Below are 14303 nucleotides of genomic sequence, written 5' to 3'. Positions count from 1 at the left end.
GCACCCCAGGGTGCCATGAGAGGGTGGCTCCCAGCCCCAGCTCTCCTTTGGGGCCACATCTCCCGGGTGTATTTGCCCCACACGCCAGCCAAGGCCTTCTGGGCACCGCCGTCTCCTCCCGCACCGGCACCACATCCCGGCACTGCGCTGGGGGGCATGTGTTCCCCCACCAGCTCCCTGCTTGGGAGGGACCCCGAAAAACCTCCACTCTGGTGACCAATGGCCCCCTGAAAGGAACTGGTGGCCGAGCAGCTCGGCTGGACCCGTTACCTAAGATGAAACCCGGGCGCCATCTGCTCCGTCTCCTAATTACGAGCGCGGCAGAGAAGGCAGGGTGGTGGGGAGGGACATGGTGACAGCCGGGTTCGAACGGCGGTGGGAGTGGGGTGACAACCAAAGGAGGGGTTGGGGCTGTCTACAAGCACCCTGCACCCCTGCCTGCAAGCACCCTGTGCCCCAGCACCCATCTGTGCCCACCCCTCTGGACCCCCGGCTCTTGCCCTTCTCCCAACCCGTGCGCTGGTGGCATCGCAGGGTGGTGGGTCCCCGAGGTGGGTGGGTGCCCTGGGAGCTGGCAGCGGTACCAGGGCAGGGGGTTTCTAGATGGGCTCCCAAATCACCCTTGGTGCTGATGGGTGCCCCCATTCCAGAGGCAAGCAGGGCGGTGGCAGGGGATGCCCGACGCGTGGGGTGCAGGCAGGGTGACAAGGTGCGGGGAGGAAGAGGAGGGAGCAGGACCCGTGTGCTTTGGGGTGGGGGCTGTGATGCTGAATTGGGGGGGGGACGGGACGCAGAGGTTGGGGTGGCAGGAGTGAAGGCGGGGGGTCCTCCTGCCTGCCCGACCCCCCGCATGGCTCAGGGAGGAGGTGGCTGGGGTGGGGGGGCTGGCTGGGGAACACGGAAACCCTCGGAAAGCGCCTGCCAGGAAGCTGTCACTGGAGGGGATTTTCCATTGGTGTCAGCAGGAGCAGGACGGGCTCCGGGGGGACTCACAGGGCGGGGGGGCCTGGGTGCATGTGAGCGAGCAAGGGGGGTGCGGGAGCGTGCGAGGGACAGGGCGCAAAGGGGACAGCAACGGGGCAGGGAGGGGGGGTGCAAGGGAGCTGCACGTCTGTGGTGCCCCCAGATGCGCGTGTGCAAGGGAGGAAAACCTCTGCCGTGCCCCGGCTGTGTGAGTGTGCAAGGGAGAGGCACCGCCACAGCGACCCCAGGCTTGTGCAAGGGCAGCCGCGGGAGCGGGACACCCCGTGATGCCACATCATGTGTGTGTGCAAGGAGGGGGGGGGGCACCTCTGCGGTGCCCCAGATGTGTCGGTGCACACGCAAGGGACAGCTGCGACAGCTGTGCACGCAGAACACGAGTCATGGGGGTGTCCAGAGACCCCACGTGGGGGTATTTAGGGCCACCCCAACCCCTCCCAGCACCCCCACGGTGCCCAGGGAGCTGGGAGGCGGCAGGGCGATGGGGAGGACCCCCCGGCCGTGGCCCTGCCGCCGCGGGCGGCTCGGCACGGTGCCCCGTCGGGGTGGGAGGCGGAGGGCCGGCGTGTCCCCATCTGTGTGGCGGCTGGGTCCCCGCCGCCTGCCTGTCTCCCGGTGGCATCTCCGGCCCCACCCTGACGTCTGGGTGGCCTCAGAGCCGGGCACCAAACCACGTCCGTGTCTTGCGGAGCCGTCCCTCCGCCGCAAGCTGCCGCCACGCCGGTGCCAAGCGAGCCATTCTGTGCCCACCCCCCCCCCTTGCTCCTCTGCCCCGCCAGCGCTGAGGGTCGGGGCTGGGTGCCAGCAGCCCCAGGGGACATGGAAGGGGGGGGTCTGCAGCCCCCCTGTGCCCTCATGGTGCCACCTCTCCCACCCCATAGCACCCTTGCCACCCAAGAGGGAGACCCCCGGGAGCCTGTCCGGGAAGGGGAGGCGGCGGCGGGGGGGGGGCATGCCACTTGCTGCCAACCTTCGTCAAGCCTGAAACCGTTAAACTAATTAAAGCTTTGCAGCAGCAGGATTAAGCCCGGGCAGGGGAGGTGGCGAGCCCAGGTAGTCGATTAGTTCACCAGGCGAGGATATTGGATTTCTGCGAGGCGAGTCAGCAGTCTTCGGGGGCTGTTATCTTTGCAGGGCTGCGGGGTCAGGAGGTGGGAAGCGGAGGTGACTGCAATCTCGCCCGCTTCCCCCCCCCGCCTCTGTTCCCCCCCCTCAACCCCGCCGCAGCACCCGGCGTCGCTGCCTCTCCCCCGCCCACGGCGCCCATCTATCTCTCCTTCTCGTTTCGTTCCCTCCATCCCTCCTCGCTTGTGTGGTCTCGGCTGGTGTTTTGTAACCAGCGAGGAGAAAAAAAAAATTTAAAAAAAAAAAATTTAAAAAAAAAAAAAAAGGAAAAAAAAAAAAAGAAGGAAAAAGGCCCTACCCCTGGCGAGCAAGCCAGGAATGGCGAAGTCCGGAGAGCCTAATGCGAAACATGTGGCGGCTGCCTGGGGCTGAGCAGGGAGGTGAAAGTGAGCGCGGCGGCGCGGCGAGCATCCCGCCGCACCCGGCTCCCCCCCCGCAGCCCCCTCCCCACCGCCCAGGACCAGGCTCCCGTCCTGCGTCCCCTGCCCCGGGTGGGTGGCGGTGGTGGTTTGGGGATGGTGGGTGCTGCCCGTCCCCACGGCGCGGTGTGGTGGGTGCCGGGTGAGGGGCGCAGGTGGTCCCCGCCGTGGGGGGCAGCCGGATGGTGGCGGTTCGGCCGGGGTGAGGGAGGAGCGCTGGCACGGCACGGGGAGCGTCCCCCGCCTTGTCACCGGACACGTGGCCCTGCCGGGGCTGGAAGGGGGTCCGAGGGCAGGAGCCTGACGCCGGGCAGTGTGGGGTAAGAGCCGGCCGGGCAGGGCAGGGCGGGGGGGGTCGTACCCAGCACCTCTGGCACCCACGAACGCACACCGGCGGGTGCCGTGCGCCCCGTTGGGGACCCCATGGGCATCCCGCAGGATTTCCCGACGCATCCGCCGCTCCGTACGCCGTGGACGCGCGGGGGGACGCTGGAGCAGAGACGGGGGGGGGAACCGCGCCCCACGCCCCGCGACGCCTCCGGTCCTCTCCGTCGAGCCGTGCGCAGCGTGTGCGGCGGGGACCGGCTCCCAGCGGCTGTTCTGGAAAACCTCCCGTTTGCTTCCTTCCTGCCTGCCTCCCCTCCAACAGCTCTCCGGGCACATTAGCAGCTTCATCAGAGACTAGACCGGTCTTTCTAGCACATATTTTCCTGCTCCTACATTGCCCTTGGTGTAACTCTACACCACGCAGGCAACACGGCGGTGTTTGCCGGAGAGGTGCCCGCATCTCCTCTGTGCCAGCGCTGCGCCCAAAGGCTGGTGGGGAGACTGGGGGGGGGGGGGGTGGGATGTGGATGGACTGACAGGTTTGAATTCTCTTTCCCTGCCTTGTTGATAAGTTGTCACGCTAATCCAGACACCGGGAAGAGCCTGGATCACGCCGAGCGGCTGCGTGTGTGTGTGTGTGTGTCTGCGGGTGTGTGCTGGGGGAGGGAGCCAACAGGCAGGGATTCACACGCGGCGCTCGGGGGGGGGACGGACAGGCGGACACGCTGGCATGGGGGGACCGCGATGGGTTGGGGGGTTCTGCTGGGCACCGCTGTGCCGGCTGGGCAGCTACCTTGGGTGCCCGCACCCCCAGCACGCCGGTGTCACGCAGGGCGGCAGGGGCCCCCGCGTGCACACGCGTGTGCAACGCGCACATCCGTGTGGACGTGCGCACGCGTCGGCACGCACGCCCGTGCCCGCGGCGTGGCCGGGAGGTGCCCTGCCTCGGACGGGCAGCCCGAGGCACAGCTACGGCGGGGAAGAAAGGGGTGTCCTGCCCCAAAATGCCACCCTGTGCCCGGGCATCCCGCGATGGGCCCCATCCTGCGGTGCAGAGGGGACAGCGTGGCTCCCTGGGCGTCCCGATGGCTTTGAGGGGAAGGCGTGAATGGGGAGCACGCAGCGTGCCCAGCCCTGCGGGCACCCACGCTAGCCCGGGGCAAGGGGTGCTCCCCTGGGGAGGGGGCCGCCGGGCTGACGCTTGGGGGTCTCTGTGCTTGCTCGAGCAGATGGGAGCTCGGTCGCCTGCCAGCCCGTCGCACTGGAGAACGGTGCCAGCCCGCCAGCCGAGTGGTTCCCGCGTACCCAGGGCTCCGGCCCCCGCCAACCCGGCAGCGACGGCGACGGCAGGAGCTTCAAAGTGAACCTACACTGCAAGCACCCGCGGCCCAGGTACCCCGGGGGGGCCCTCGCCCCGGGAACGGGGAACGGGGGCTGCACCGGGGGCGGTAGGGGGGGGGTTGGCAGCAAATCTTGCTGCCTCTTGCTCTGCCCGTCCCTGCCTTGGTGGGAGTGGGGGGCTGCAAAGCATCCCTGGAGATGGGGGGGGGGGGGGGGGCGCTCCGCGGCTTTGCAAAGCCCTTGGCTTGGAGCAGGGGGGATGGGGGGGGCAAATAGGGGTGCCTGCAGCCCGCTACGGGGTGCAGGGTGGGCTGTGCTAGTGGGTGCATGGGTCCCATGCCGGGCACCCCAACCCACCCGTGGGTGCCTGTGCAACACCACCCCCCCCGACCTCGCTTCTGTCCCCATTGCCAGCGAGGGGAAACTGAGGCAGACGCAATGCGGGTGGTCCCCGGGGGCTGCTGGCACCGGGCAGTGTCACCTCGGGTGGGGGCAGCAGCTGTGCGTGGGCTGTCCACGGGTGGGTGGGAAGGAGGTGGGGCGGGAGGACGGGGGACACGGACGGACAGACGGACAGACCGGAACATGCTAAGCCACCTCCGTGGGCAAAAAAACTTCTCCCCCCCCCCATTCCCCTCCCCTCCCTCCCCGGTCTGTCCGGTGGCCGGATCGGGGCGCTGGGCGGCGGGGGCCGGGCCGGGGCGGCGGGCGGGAGCGCGGCTCGCCGGGGACACCTAGCGGCAGCACGGCCGTAGGGCCCCCCCTTCCCCCCCCCTTACCGCCCCGGGCCTCTTTCCCCCCCCCCTTTCCCCGCCCCCAGCGCCCCAGCCCCGTGGAGGGGTTGTTGGTGGTGATGGTGGTATTGGGAGGGAAGGGGGGGGGGTAGGGGGGGGTAAAAAACCTGTCCCCTCTGTCCCCCAGATTGGAGGCAGCTTCCCCCCCCTTTTCCCCGTCCCCGCCCCGCTCGCAGCCCCGACGCCAGGGTGATGGGCGGGCGCTGCCCTCTCGGCTGTGGGAGCTCGGGAGGATCGGCCCCTGGTATGTCCCTTGTAGGGACTGGTGCTGCGAAGAAGCCGTGGGCGCGGTGGGCACCCAGGTGTTCCCCCACACCCCCCTCCCACCCCCCACCCCCCACCCCACTCGGGGCTAACCCTCGGCACCCCTTCCTTTGCAGAGAGCTCAAGTGCAATAGCAGGAGCAGCAGCAAAGCCGAGGGTAAGTCCCAAGCCCCGACCCTGCGATGCCCCCGGATCCCCCAAACTCTGCCCCACGGGGGAATGGGGCAGCCCCGGACCCCCCAAGCCCTGCCCCACGGGGGAATGGGGCAGCCCCGGACCCCCCCAGCCCAGCCCCACGAGGGGATGGGGCAGCCCCAGACCCCCACGGACACAGCCACCCCGCTTGCCCTTGGAATTGGCTCTGCGCTGGGGCAAGCCGGGGGTTGGCACGGGTGGTCCTGCTGTGGGGAGGGTGTCCAACCCACCCGTGAGCAGGGGAGGGGGCCTGACCCCATTTCCCCACCGCTGCGGCGAGCAAGGGAGGAGGCTGGGGGCGATGGGGGCAGGTTCCCGCAGTGCCAGCCGGGTCGTCGCTGGTGATAAGGCAGGGACGAGCCAGGGGGTGAATGCGGGCACCCCGTCTCCGAGGGCGGCGGGGATGGAGCAAGGCACCGCCGGCTGCTTTTGGCCGGCAGTGCCCTCGGAGCCTCACTGTCCCCCTCTCTGCCCCACGCAGGTCCCGGTCTCACATTCCCCGACCCCCATGTCAGCAACTGCTCGGCCAAGCGGCACGCGGGGGAGGAGGAGGTCAGGATGCGCGTGAAGCCCCCGGGCCCAGTGGTAACGACCAGCGTTGTGCGTGGCTCGCCCGACTACGTCCGAGAGCCCAAGTTCTACCCGCCGGGGCACCCGGCGCAGCGGCCCCCAGCCTGCCCGGCGGAAAAGGCCTTATCCTGCAGCGTGCTGAGCTTCCCTGAGGGCTCGTGCCCCGCGCTCGGCCGGGAGCACCAGGCAGGCTCGCTGCTGCACGGCGACCCGGCCGACCGGTGCCAGAGCGTGCACGGGGGCACCAAGGCGGCGGAGGACTTGCTGGGCTGTGCCGGTGAGCCCCGGATCCTGGGGGGCAGCGCGGAGGAGGCAGCCGCCCGCGATCGGGCGCCTAAAACCTTCCCCAACGCGACGCTGGCCTCGGGCCGCTGCAACGTCGACAGCATCCTCGCCTTGCTCCGGAGCAAGTGCGGCAACGGGCACATCAACCTCCACCCCGTGGTGCAGCTTATCGACATCATGAAGGACCTCAACCGCCTCTCCGAGGACCTCAAGAGCAGTGGGGTGCACCTGGACTGCGGCAGCCTCCGCGGCGGTGGCGGCGGTGGCCACGAGGACAGCCGCCTCCTGCCCGCCGACCGCGACCTCCAGTACAGCTTCTTCTCCTCGCCCTCCCTGGCCAACAGCATCCGCAGCCCCGAGGAGCGGGGGGTGCTCTGCAAAACCGAGCCGCCGCGGCATCCCCGGCCCCCGGCCCGCGATGGAGAGGCCGACGGCGGCGGGGGGAGCGCCCCGCAGCCCCCCGGCCACAGCGGGGGCATGGGGGGGGCCTCCAAAGCACCGGCGGAGGAAGCCGGTTGCTCCCAGCCCGACGCCGGCGATTACTCGGACCTGGCCGAGGCGGACATCCTGAACGAACTGGCCTCCCTGGCGTGCCCGGGGACGCAGCTGCTGGAGTCGCAGGCGATGGAGCCGCAGCCCCAGTTGCTGCCAGCCCAAGAGCTGGACTCCCAGTCCCGGCTGCTGGATTCCCAGTCCCTCGAGTCACAGCCCCAGCTGCTCGATTCGCAAAGCCTGGAGCCGCTGCCGGAGTCTCTGGAGCTGCAAAACCTGGAGCCGTTGGGGTTGCAGTCGCTGGAGCCGCTCTCCGAGTCGCTGGAGCTGCAGTCGCTGGAGCCCTTGTCCGAGTCGCTGGAGCTGCAGTCGCTGGAGCCGCTGGCGGAGCCGCTGGGGCTGCAGACGCTGGAGCCGCTGCCCGGGGCCCTGGAGCCGCCGCTGCTGGACGCGCGGGCCCCGCTGCTGCCCGCCGAGCCCTCGCTGCTGGAGGCGCAGCCGCTGGGGCCTGTGTCGGAGCTGCTGGAGGCGCAGCCGGGTGCCGGGGACCCGCTGCGGCCCCACGGGCTGCAGCCCCGGCTGGGGGGTTGTCCCCTGGGCGGCGTGGTGAAGCGGGGACCCTGCGGGGGCCGGGGGGCCGGGCGGTGTGGCGAGGACCACCGCAAGTACGCCCTGCGCCGGACAGACAAGCCAAAGATGCTGTGCCGCCGGAGGAGGGCAGGGCGAGGGCGCCGGGCGGACATCGCCCCCGAGAGCCGCGTCTTGTCCCCCCTCGCCCTGCCCGCCGAGGTGCCCCCCGGGCCCGAGGAGCCCGGCGCCCCGCTGCTGGCCCCCCCGCCACCAGCCCCCGCCACCCTGGACCCTGACGAGGTGCCCAAGGCCCCCGCGACGGGGAAGAAGAGCAAGTGCCGGGGGGTGAGGAAGATGGTGGTGAAGATGGCCAAGATCCCCGTGTCCCTGGGGAGGAGGAACAAGACCACCTACAAGGTGTCGTCGCTCAGCAGCAACCTGAACCTGGAGGGCAAGGAGCTGGCGGCCAGCAGCTCCATGGAGCCCACGCCGCTGCTCAAGATGAAGAACAACGGGCGCAACGTGGTGGTGGTCTTCCCCCCCGGCGAGATGCCCATCATCTTGAAGCGCAAGCGGGGCAGGCCCCCCAAGAACCTGCTGCTGGGCCAAGCCAAGCCCAAGGAGCCCGCCCCAGAGGTGAAGAAGAGGAGGAGGAGGAAGCAGAAGCTGGCCTCGCCCCAGCCTTCCTACATTGCCGACACCAACGACAGCAAGGCCGACTACTCGGATGTGCTGGCCAAGCTGGCCTTCCTCAACCGGCAGAGCCAGTGCTCGGGGCGCTGCTCGCCGCCCCGCTGTTGGACCCCCAGCGAGCCCGAGTCCATCCACCAAGCCCCCGACACCCAGAGCATCTCCCACTTCTTGCACCGCGTCCAGGGCTTCCGCCGGCGCGGTGGCAAGGCAGGGGGGTTCGGCGGGCGTGGGGGCGGCCACGCCGCCCGTGCTGCCCGTTGCTCCTTCAGCGATTTCTTCGAGGGCATCGGGAAGAAGAAGAAAGCCCCCGCCGCCCTCCACGCCGACCCCGTGCATCCGCGCAAGCGGGGCCGACCGGAGCCCGACCCCGTGGGCAAACCCAAGCGGAAGCGACGGGCCCGCAAGAATGGGGCGCTCTTCCCCGAGCCCAACCCCGGGCAGAGCTTTGGCGACGGCCCCGTCGAGTGGGCCGGGGGGGAAAAGGGCAGCCCCTGGGCCCCCCACCACGGCCACCCCGGCGGCCAGGCCGGCCGCAATGGCGGCTACCAAGGGGCCGAGGCGAGACCCTTCCATGCCGCCGGGCTGGAGTCGGGCTCCTCCGGCCGGGCAGGCTTCTACGCCGGGAGCGCGCCGTCCTCGCAGACGGAGGCCGGCCCGGAGAGGCACAGCCTCTTCACCGGCTACTTCCGCTCCTTGCTGGATTCGGACGACTCCTCCGACCTGCTGGACTTCGCCCTCTCGGCCTCCCGCTCCGAGTCCCGCAAGTCGGCGGCCGCCTACACGGCCCCACCGGCCGCCCTGCCGGGCCAGCGGGGCCTGGCCGCCTACCCGGCCCGGGGCGGCAAGGTGGCGGCGGCAACTCCCGGCACCGAGGCCGCCTTCCACGCGGCGATGCAGGGCCGGCCGGCCTTCCCGCCCGGCCGTGCCGCCGCAGCCGCCGCCGCCGCCGCCGGCTACGGGGTGGCCCAAGGGTCGTCCGAATGCCGGGGGGCCGAGGCCTTCCCCAAGCTGGCGCCGCCCTCAGCTGTCTCCCGGTCGCCCACGGCTCACCCGGCGGCCAGCGGCACCCCCGGCTACTCCCCGTACGGCAGCTACGGCGCCGGGCAGAGCGTGGCACCGGCCAGCGTCTTCCCGCCGGGGAAGCAGTACCCGTCGGCCCAGGACTGCCCCAACAGCAAGGACTGCAGCTTCGCCTACGGCAGCGGCAGCAGCCTCCCGTCCTCCCCCAGCAGCGCCCACAGCGCCGGTTACGCGCCGCAGACGGCCGGTCCCAGCCTGCCGCTGGGCAAAGCCGCGTTCTTCAACAGCGCCGAGCAAGGGGGACAGTTCTCCAGCGCGGCGCACACCCCGTTGCGCTGCGATAGCCGGGCCAGCACCGTCTCGCCCGGCGGCTACATGGTGCCCAAGGGTTCGGCCTCCTTTCAGCCCTCGCCCGAAAATTGCCGGCAGTTCCCTAGCGCCGCGCCGTGGGCTTTCCGGCAAGGCTACGGCGGGCTGGACTGGAGCTCAGAGGCCTTCAGCCAGCTCTACAACCCGGGTTTCGAGTGCCACCTCAATGAGCCCAACGTCATCCTGGACATCTCCAACTACACCCCGCAGAAAGCCAAGCAGCAAACCGTCTCGGAGACCTTCTCCGAATCCTCCTCCGACAGCACCCAGTTCAACCAGCCGGCCGGCTACCGGCGTGCCAACAGCGAGGCCTCCTCCAGCGAGGGCCAGTCCAGCCTCTCCAGCCTGGAGAAGCTGATGATGGACTGGAACGAGGCGTCCTCCGCCCCGGGCTACAACTGGAACCAGAGCGTCCTCTTCCAGAGCAACTCCAAGCCCGGTCGGGGCCGACGGAAGAAGGTGGACATGTTCGACACCTCCCACCTGAACTTCTCCTCCTCCTCCTCCTCCTCCTCTGTGTACCCCTCCAAGAGGAGCACGGGACCCCGGCAGCCCCGGGGGTCCCGGGGGGCTTGTGCCTCCAAGAAGGAGAGGGGGACGGGCAAGGCCAAGTTCCCCACCAAGTCGCAGGCGGTCAACCCCCTCTTCCAGGAGAGCACGGACCTGGGCTTGGACTACTACAGCGGGGACAGCAGCATGTCCCCCCTGCCCTCCCAGTCCCGGGGCTTTGGGGTGGGCGAGCGGGACCCCTGTGACTACGCCGGCCCCTACTCCATGAACCCCTCCACCCCCTCGGACGGGACTTTCGTCCAGGGTTTTCAGAGCGACTCCCCGGGTTTGGGGCAGCCAGATTTGGAGAGCAAGCACTTCCCTGCCCTCCCGCACCAGCTGGCAGCCCCCAGCCAGCAGACTGTCTTCGAGGCCGGCTTGCAGAAAGCCTTCTCACCCAACTGCTCCCCAACCTTGGCCTTCAAGGAGGACCTACGGGCGGGCGACATCCGTAAGCTGCCCGCCTGCGACTCGCTCAAACACAGCATGCAGGGGGGGGCCCTGCCGCATGCCCCCCACCTGGCTTGCCGCGATCTCCCCATGCCTCAACCGCACTACGACTCCCCCAGTTGCAAAAACCCCCCGTACTGGTATTCCCCCAACGCCAGCACCCGTAGCCCCTCGTACGACGGCAAAGCGGGGGCCGGTATGCTGGTAGACTTCATGGGCAGGACGGACCCCCCATGTCTCAACCCCCACTTGAGCAGCCCGAGCGGCACCCACCCCTCCAAGGGCGAGAAGGAGCCCTTGGAGATGTCCCGGGCTCACCACCGAGGACCCTACGCTTGTCCCTTGATCAATGACTTGAACATCTCCCCCGTACCGAGAGACTCAATGCTGCAGCTGCAGGACAACTACAGGTACCCCAGTTTTGCACCCCAAGGGCACCCCGTCATGGCCCCCACCCAGAAGAGCGGGTTTTTGGGACCCATGGTAGAGCAACAACACCCCGAGGACACTTTTACGGTCACCTCATTGTAGTGTCTGCTGACGTGCCAACCGGACAACGAGGTTTTGTTACAGGGTAGGTGGGGGAGCCCCTCGGGGCGAGGGTGGGGGGGTGGCAGGGGTGGGGACAGGGCACCCCCGGGCCCTTCTCATCGTCTCCCCCCCCCCCCGCCCCGTGTTGTGTTTCTCTTTCAGAGGTAATTTAGCCAGCACTTTTTTCTGGAACACTTTTCAAGTTCTGTATTTAACTGGGATTGGAACCGTTTGTTTGTTTTCTAAAAAAAAAAAAAAAAGGAAAAAAAAGGAAAAAAAGGAAAAAAAAAGTTAAAAAATAAGCGAAACGAAAGGAAAAAAAAAATAATAACGGACGAAGAGAGAAAACCCCCGGTTTTTTTCCCCCCTCCGCACTCAAACCCACTCCGCCTGCCAACCGCCTGGCTCTGCTTTCCGGACTGCCGCCCCCACCTCCCGCCCCGCAGCAGGACAATCGGACGGACAGACGGACGGACGGACGGATGGACGGCGCCGGCCCCCGCCGAGCCCAGGGCAGGGGCGCAGGCAGGGAGGGCAGGCAGGCCGGGCAGGAGGCGGCCGTGGGGCCTGGGGGTCAGCGGCTGGGTGCCCCCTGCCCGCAGCCCGACCGGGGGGCAAGGGCAGCCCCCTCAGCCGCCCCTGGGGGGGTCTGGTTGGGGTTTTTGTTTTTTTTTTTTTCTTTTCCCTCCCGTCCGCTCGCTTGCCGGGGGTGTTTTTCTTGCCGGATGGATGCCGATGGGTGTTTGGGAGAGCTGACCCCCACCAGGCTCTGGCAGCTTCGCCAGCGGGGTTCGGAGATGCCACCGTCACCCGGTAAGTGCCACCCAAGTCCCCTCGCTGCCCGATGCCCGTCCCCTGGGAGGGTGGTGCGGGGTTAGGGGCTGGGAGCTGGGGGGGCAGCGGGGCTGCGCTGGGTGCCCTGCGCTTTCTGGTGGGCTTTCTAACCCCAACGCACCCAGTGAGGTTTGCCCACTGGGTGCCCCCAGCCCCTTTTGGGCTGCAAGCACTTGCCCTGGGTGTTTCCCCACGGCCAAGCATCAAACTGGGGACCTCGTCTGCCCCAGTGTCTGTGGGTGGCTGGAGCCCAGGGTGTGGGGTGCTGGAGCCCAGGGTGGTGGGGTGCTGGGTGCTGGACCCTGGGCATGCCGGAGCTGCAGGGGTGTGGGGTGCCCCAGATCCCTGGGTATGTGGGTGCCAGACCCCTGGATATATGGCTGCCAGATGGAGGGTGGGCAGGACCCCAAAACCCTGGGTGTGTGGGTGCAGATGGAAGGGTGAGCAGGACCCCAAAACTCTGGGTACATGGGTGCCAGACCCGGGGTGGGCAGGACCCCAGACCCCTGGGTGCATGGGTGCTGGATGGGTGGTGGGCAGGACCCCAAAACCCTGGGTGCATGGGTGCCAGATGGGGGGTGAATAGACCCCCAGATGCTGGGTATATGGGTGCCAGACCTGGGATGGGCAGGACCTCAGACCCGTGGGTGCATGGGTGCCGGATGGGGGATGAGAAGGACCCCAGATCCCTGGGTGCATGGGTAGTGGATGGGGGGTGAGCAGGACCCCAGAACCCTGGGTACGTAGGTGCAGGGTGGGCAGTGGGCAGGACCCCAAAACCTGGCTGCATGGGTGCCAGACCCCTGGGTGTGTGGGTGCCAGATGGGGGGGTGAGCAGGATCCTAAAACCCTGGGTGGATGGGTGCCAGGTGAGCAGTGGGCAGGACCCCAAAACCCTGGGTATGTGGGTGCTAGACCCCTGGGTGCGTGGATGCCAGATGGGAGATCAGCAGGACCCCAAACCCCTGGGTGGATGGGTGCCAGGTGGGCAGTGGGCAGGACCCCAAAACCCTGGGTATGTGGGTGCTAGACCCCTGGGTGCGTGGATGCCAGATGGGAGATGGGCAGGACCCCAGACTCCTGGGCGCATGGGTGCCAGGTGGGCAATAGGCAGGACCCCAAAACCCTGGGTGCGTGGGTGCCAGATGGGGGATGAGCAGGACCCCAAAACCCTGGGTACATGGGTGCCAGACCTGGAGTGGGCAGGACCCCAGACCCCTGGGTGCGTGGGTGCCAGACGGGGGGTGAGCAGGCCCCCAGAGGCTGGGGCGCACCTCCATCCCTCCACCACGGGGAGCCAGGGCAGGGAGGTCTCCTTGCCACCCAGTTGCCACAAGCCCCACCGACTGGGTGGGCACCCACTCGGCGCAGTGCCGAGCCCCAACCTCACACCCAGCACCTCCAGCTGGGCCGAGGGGCCACGGCGGTGGGACGCTTACCCCTCTCTCGCCTCTCCCCCCCCAGCCTGCCCGCCAGCCACAGCACCCTCGGCCCCGCACCCCGCACCCGTCCCGGCCACCGGAGCAGAGAGGAGAGGAGGGGGCCGCTGCCAGCGGGGTACCCCGGCCCCGTCGCCCCCCGCTTTGCCCGCCGGCCCCCACCTTGGCCGTGGCGCCGGCGCCGCGTTCTCTCTCCTCCCGGCCAGAAGCAGAGGGACTCTTTAATTTTGATTTTTTTATTTTATTAATTTTCATTTTCTGCACAAAACCAGCAATTGTAAATACTTTTGAAGAAAAGAAGTAAAAAAAAAAAATGTTTAAGGAAAAAAAAATCTTAAAAAGCTGAAAATTCACAAAAAAAAACTAAAAGAAGAGAGCCACACACCGGAGGGAGAATCAAAAAGTGACCGAGAACAGAGACCTAAAGCGACCGAGAGGCGAATATGCAGGAGAGAAGAGCAAAAACCCACCAGTATGCACTGAGAAAAATTTATTTACAGATCGATCGACAAAAAAAAGAAAAGAAAAAAAAAAGTAACAATAACCTATTTATTGTATATAATGTTTTATTATAAATCGTGTCTTGTATATTGCATTCTGTACATCTGCTGTGGTTTTGTGGTGTGCAACTTCCGCATGGGTTCCTTGGGTTTCCGTTGCCTTTTTTTAATGACGATGATGATGATTTGAGTTTTATTTTTATTATTATTAAGAAGAACGAGGCGGGTTTTTTTTGGCAGTACACACCCAAAGATCCAAATTTGTATAAAAAAAAAAACAAAAAAAATTAAAAAAAAAAAAAAGAAAGAGAAATCAATCACACACCCTCTTGGTGGGGAGGGGGAGCCGGGGGGGGACCGGGGCATGGGCCGGGGCAAAGGGGGGGGTCACCGGCTTTCTCGTGGCCCCCAGCGTGGCGGCGGTGATGAGCTCAGGGTGTGGGTGCGTGCGTGGGTGCCAGGGGGGGCTTTGGGCTCCTCTCCTCCTCCCCCCCCCAGTCCCCTGTGTGTGTCCCCCCCAGGGTTTGGCAACTTCTGTACAGCTTTGTGGATTGT

The 14303-nt window shown here is 67.3% G+C and overlaps 1 protein-coding gene and 1 pseudogene across 10 annotated transcripts in view; both read left to right on the top strand.

Moving 5' to 3' along the window:
* The window catches only part of AHDC1 (AT-hook DNA binding motif containing 1), a 54154-nt gene extending 40311 nt beyond the window's left edge, over positions 1-13843 (top strand). For 9 of the 10 annotated variants that reach the window (XM_069803259.1, XM_069803258.1, XM_069803257.1 and 6 more), the window contains 5 exons: positions 4082-4244; positions 5368-5408; positions 5928-11018; positions 11138-11788; positions 13274-13843. In XM_069803259.1, the coding sequence (XP_069659360.1) occupies positions 4082-4244; positions 5368-5408; positions 5928-10975 (5252 nt within the window). In that variant the 3' untranslated portion in view covers positions 10976-11018; positions 11138-11788; positions 13274-13843. Of the gene's footprint in view, positions 1-4081; positions 4245-5114; positions 5232-5367; positions 5409-5927; positions 11019-11137; positions 11789-13273 lie in introns of those variants that run through there. The other variant, XM_069803262.1, reaches the window with a different exon arrangement.
* Positions 1091-4075, top strand: LOC138689231 (uncharacterized; annotated as a pseudogene).
* Positions 13844-14303: the final 460 nt, after the last annotated feature.

This window comes from Haliaeetus albicilla, chromosome 16 (genome assembly GCF_947461875.1).
Source record: "Haliaeetus albicilla chromosome 16, bHalAlb1.1, whole genome shotgun sequence".
Taxonomy (NCBI): Eukaryota; Metazoa; Chordata; class Aves; order Accipitriformes; family Accipitridae; genus Haliaeetus; species Haliaeetus albicilla.
Note: the sequence above shows the minus strand (reverse complement) of the source record. Positions and strands in the feature narration are given on the sequence as shown.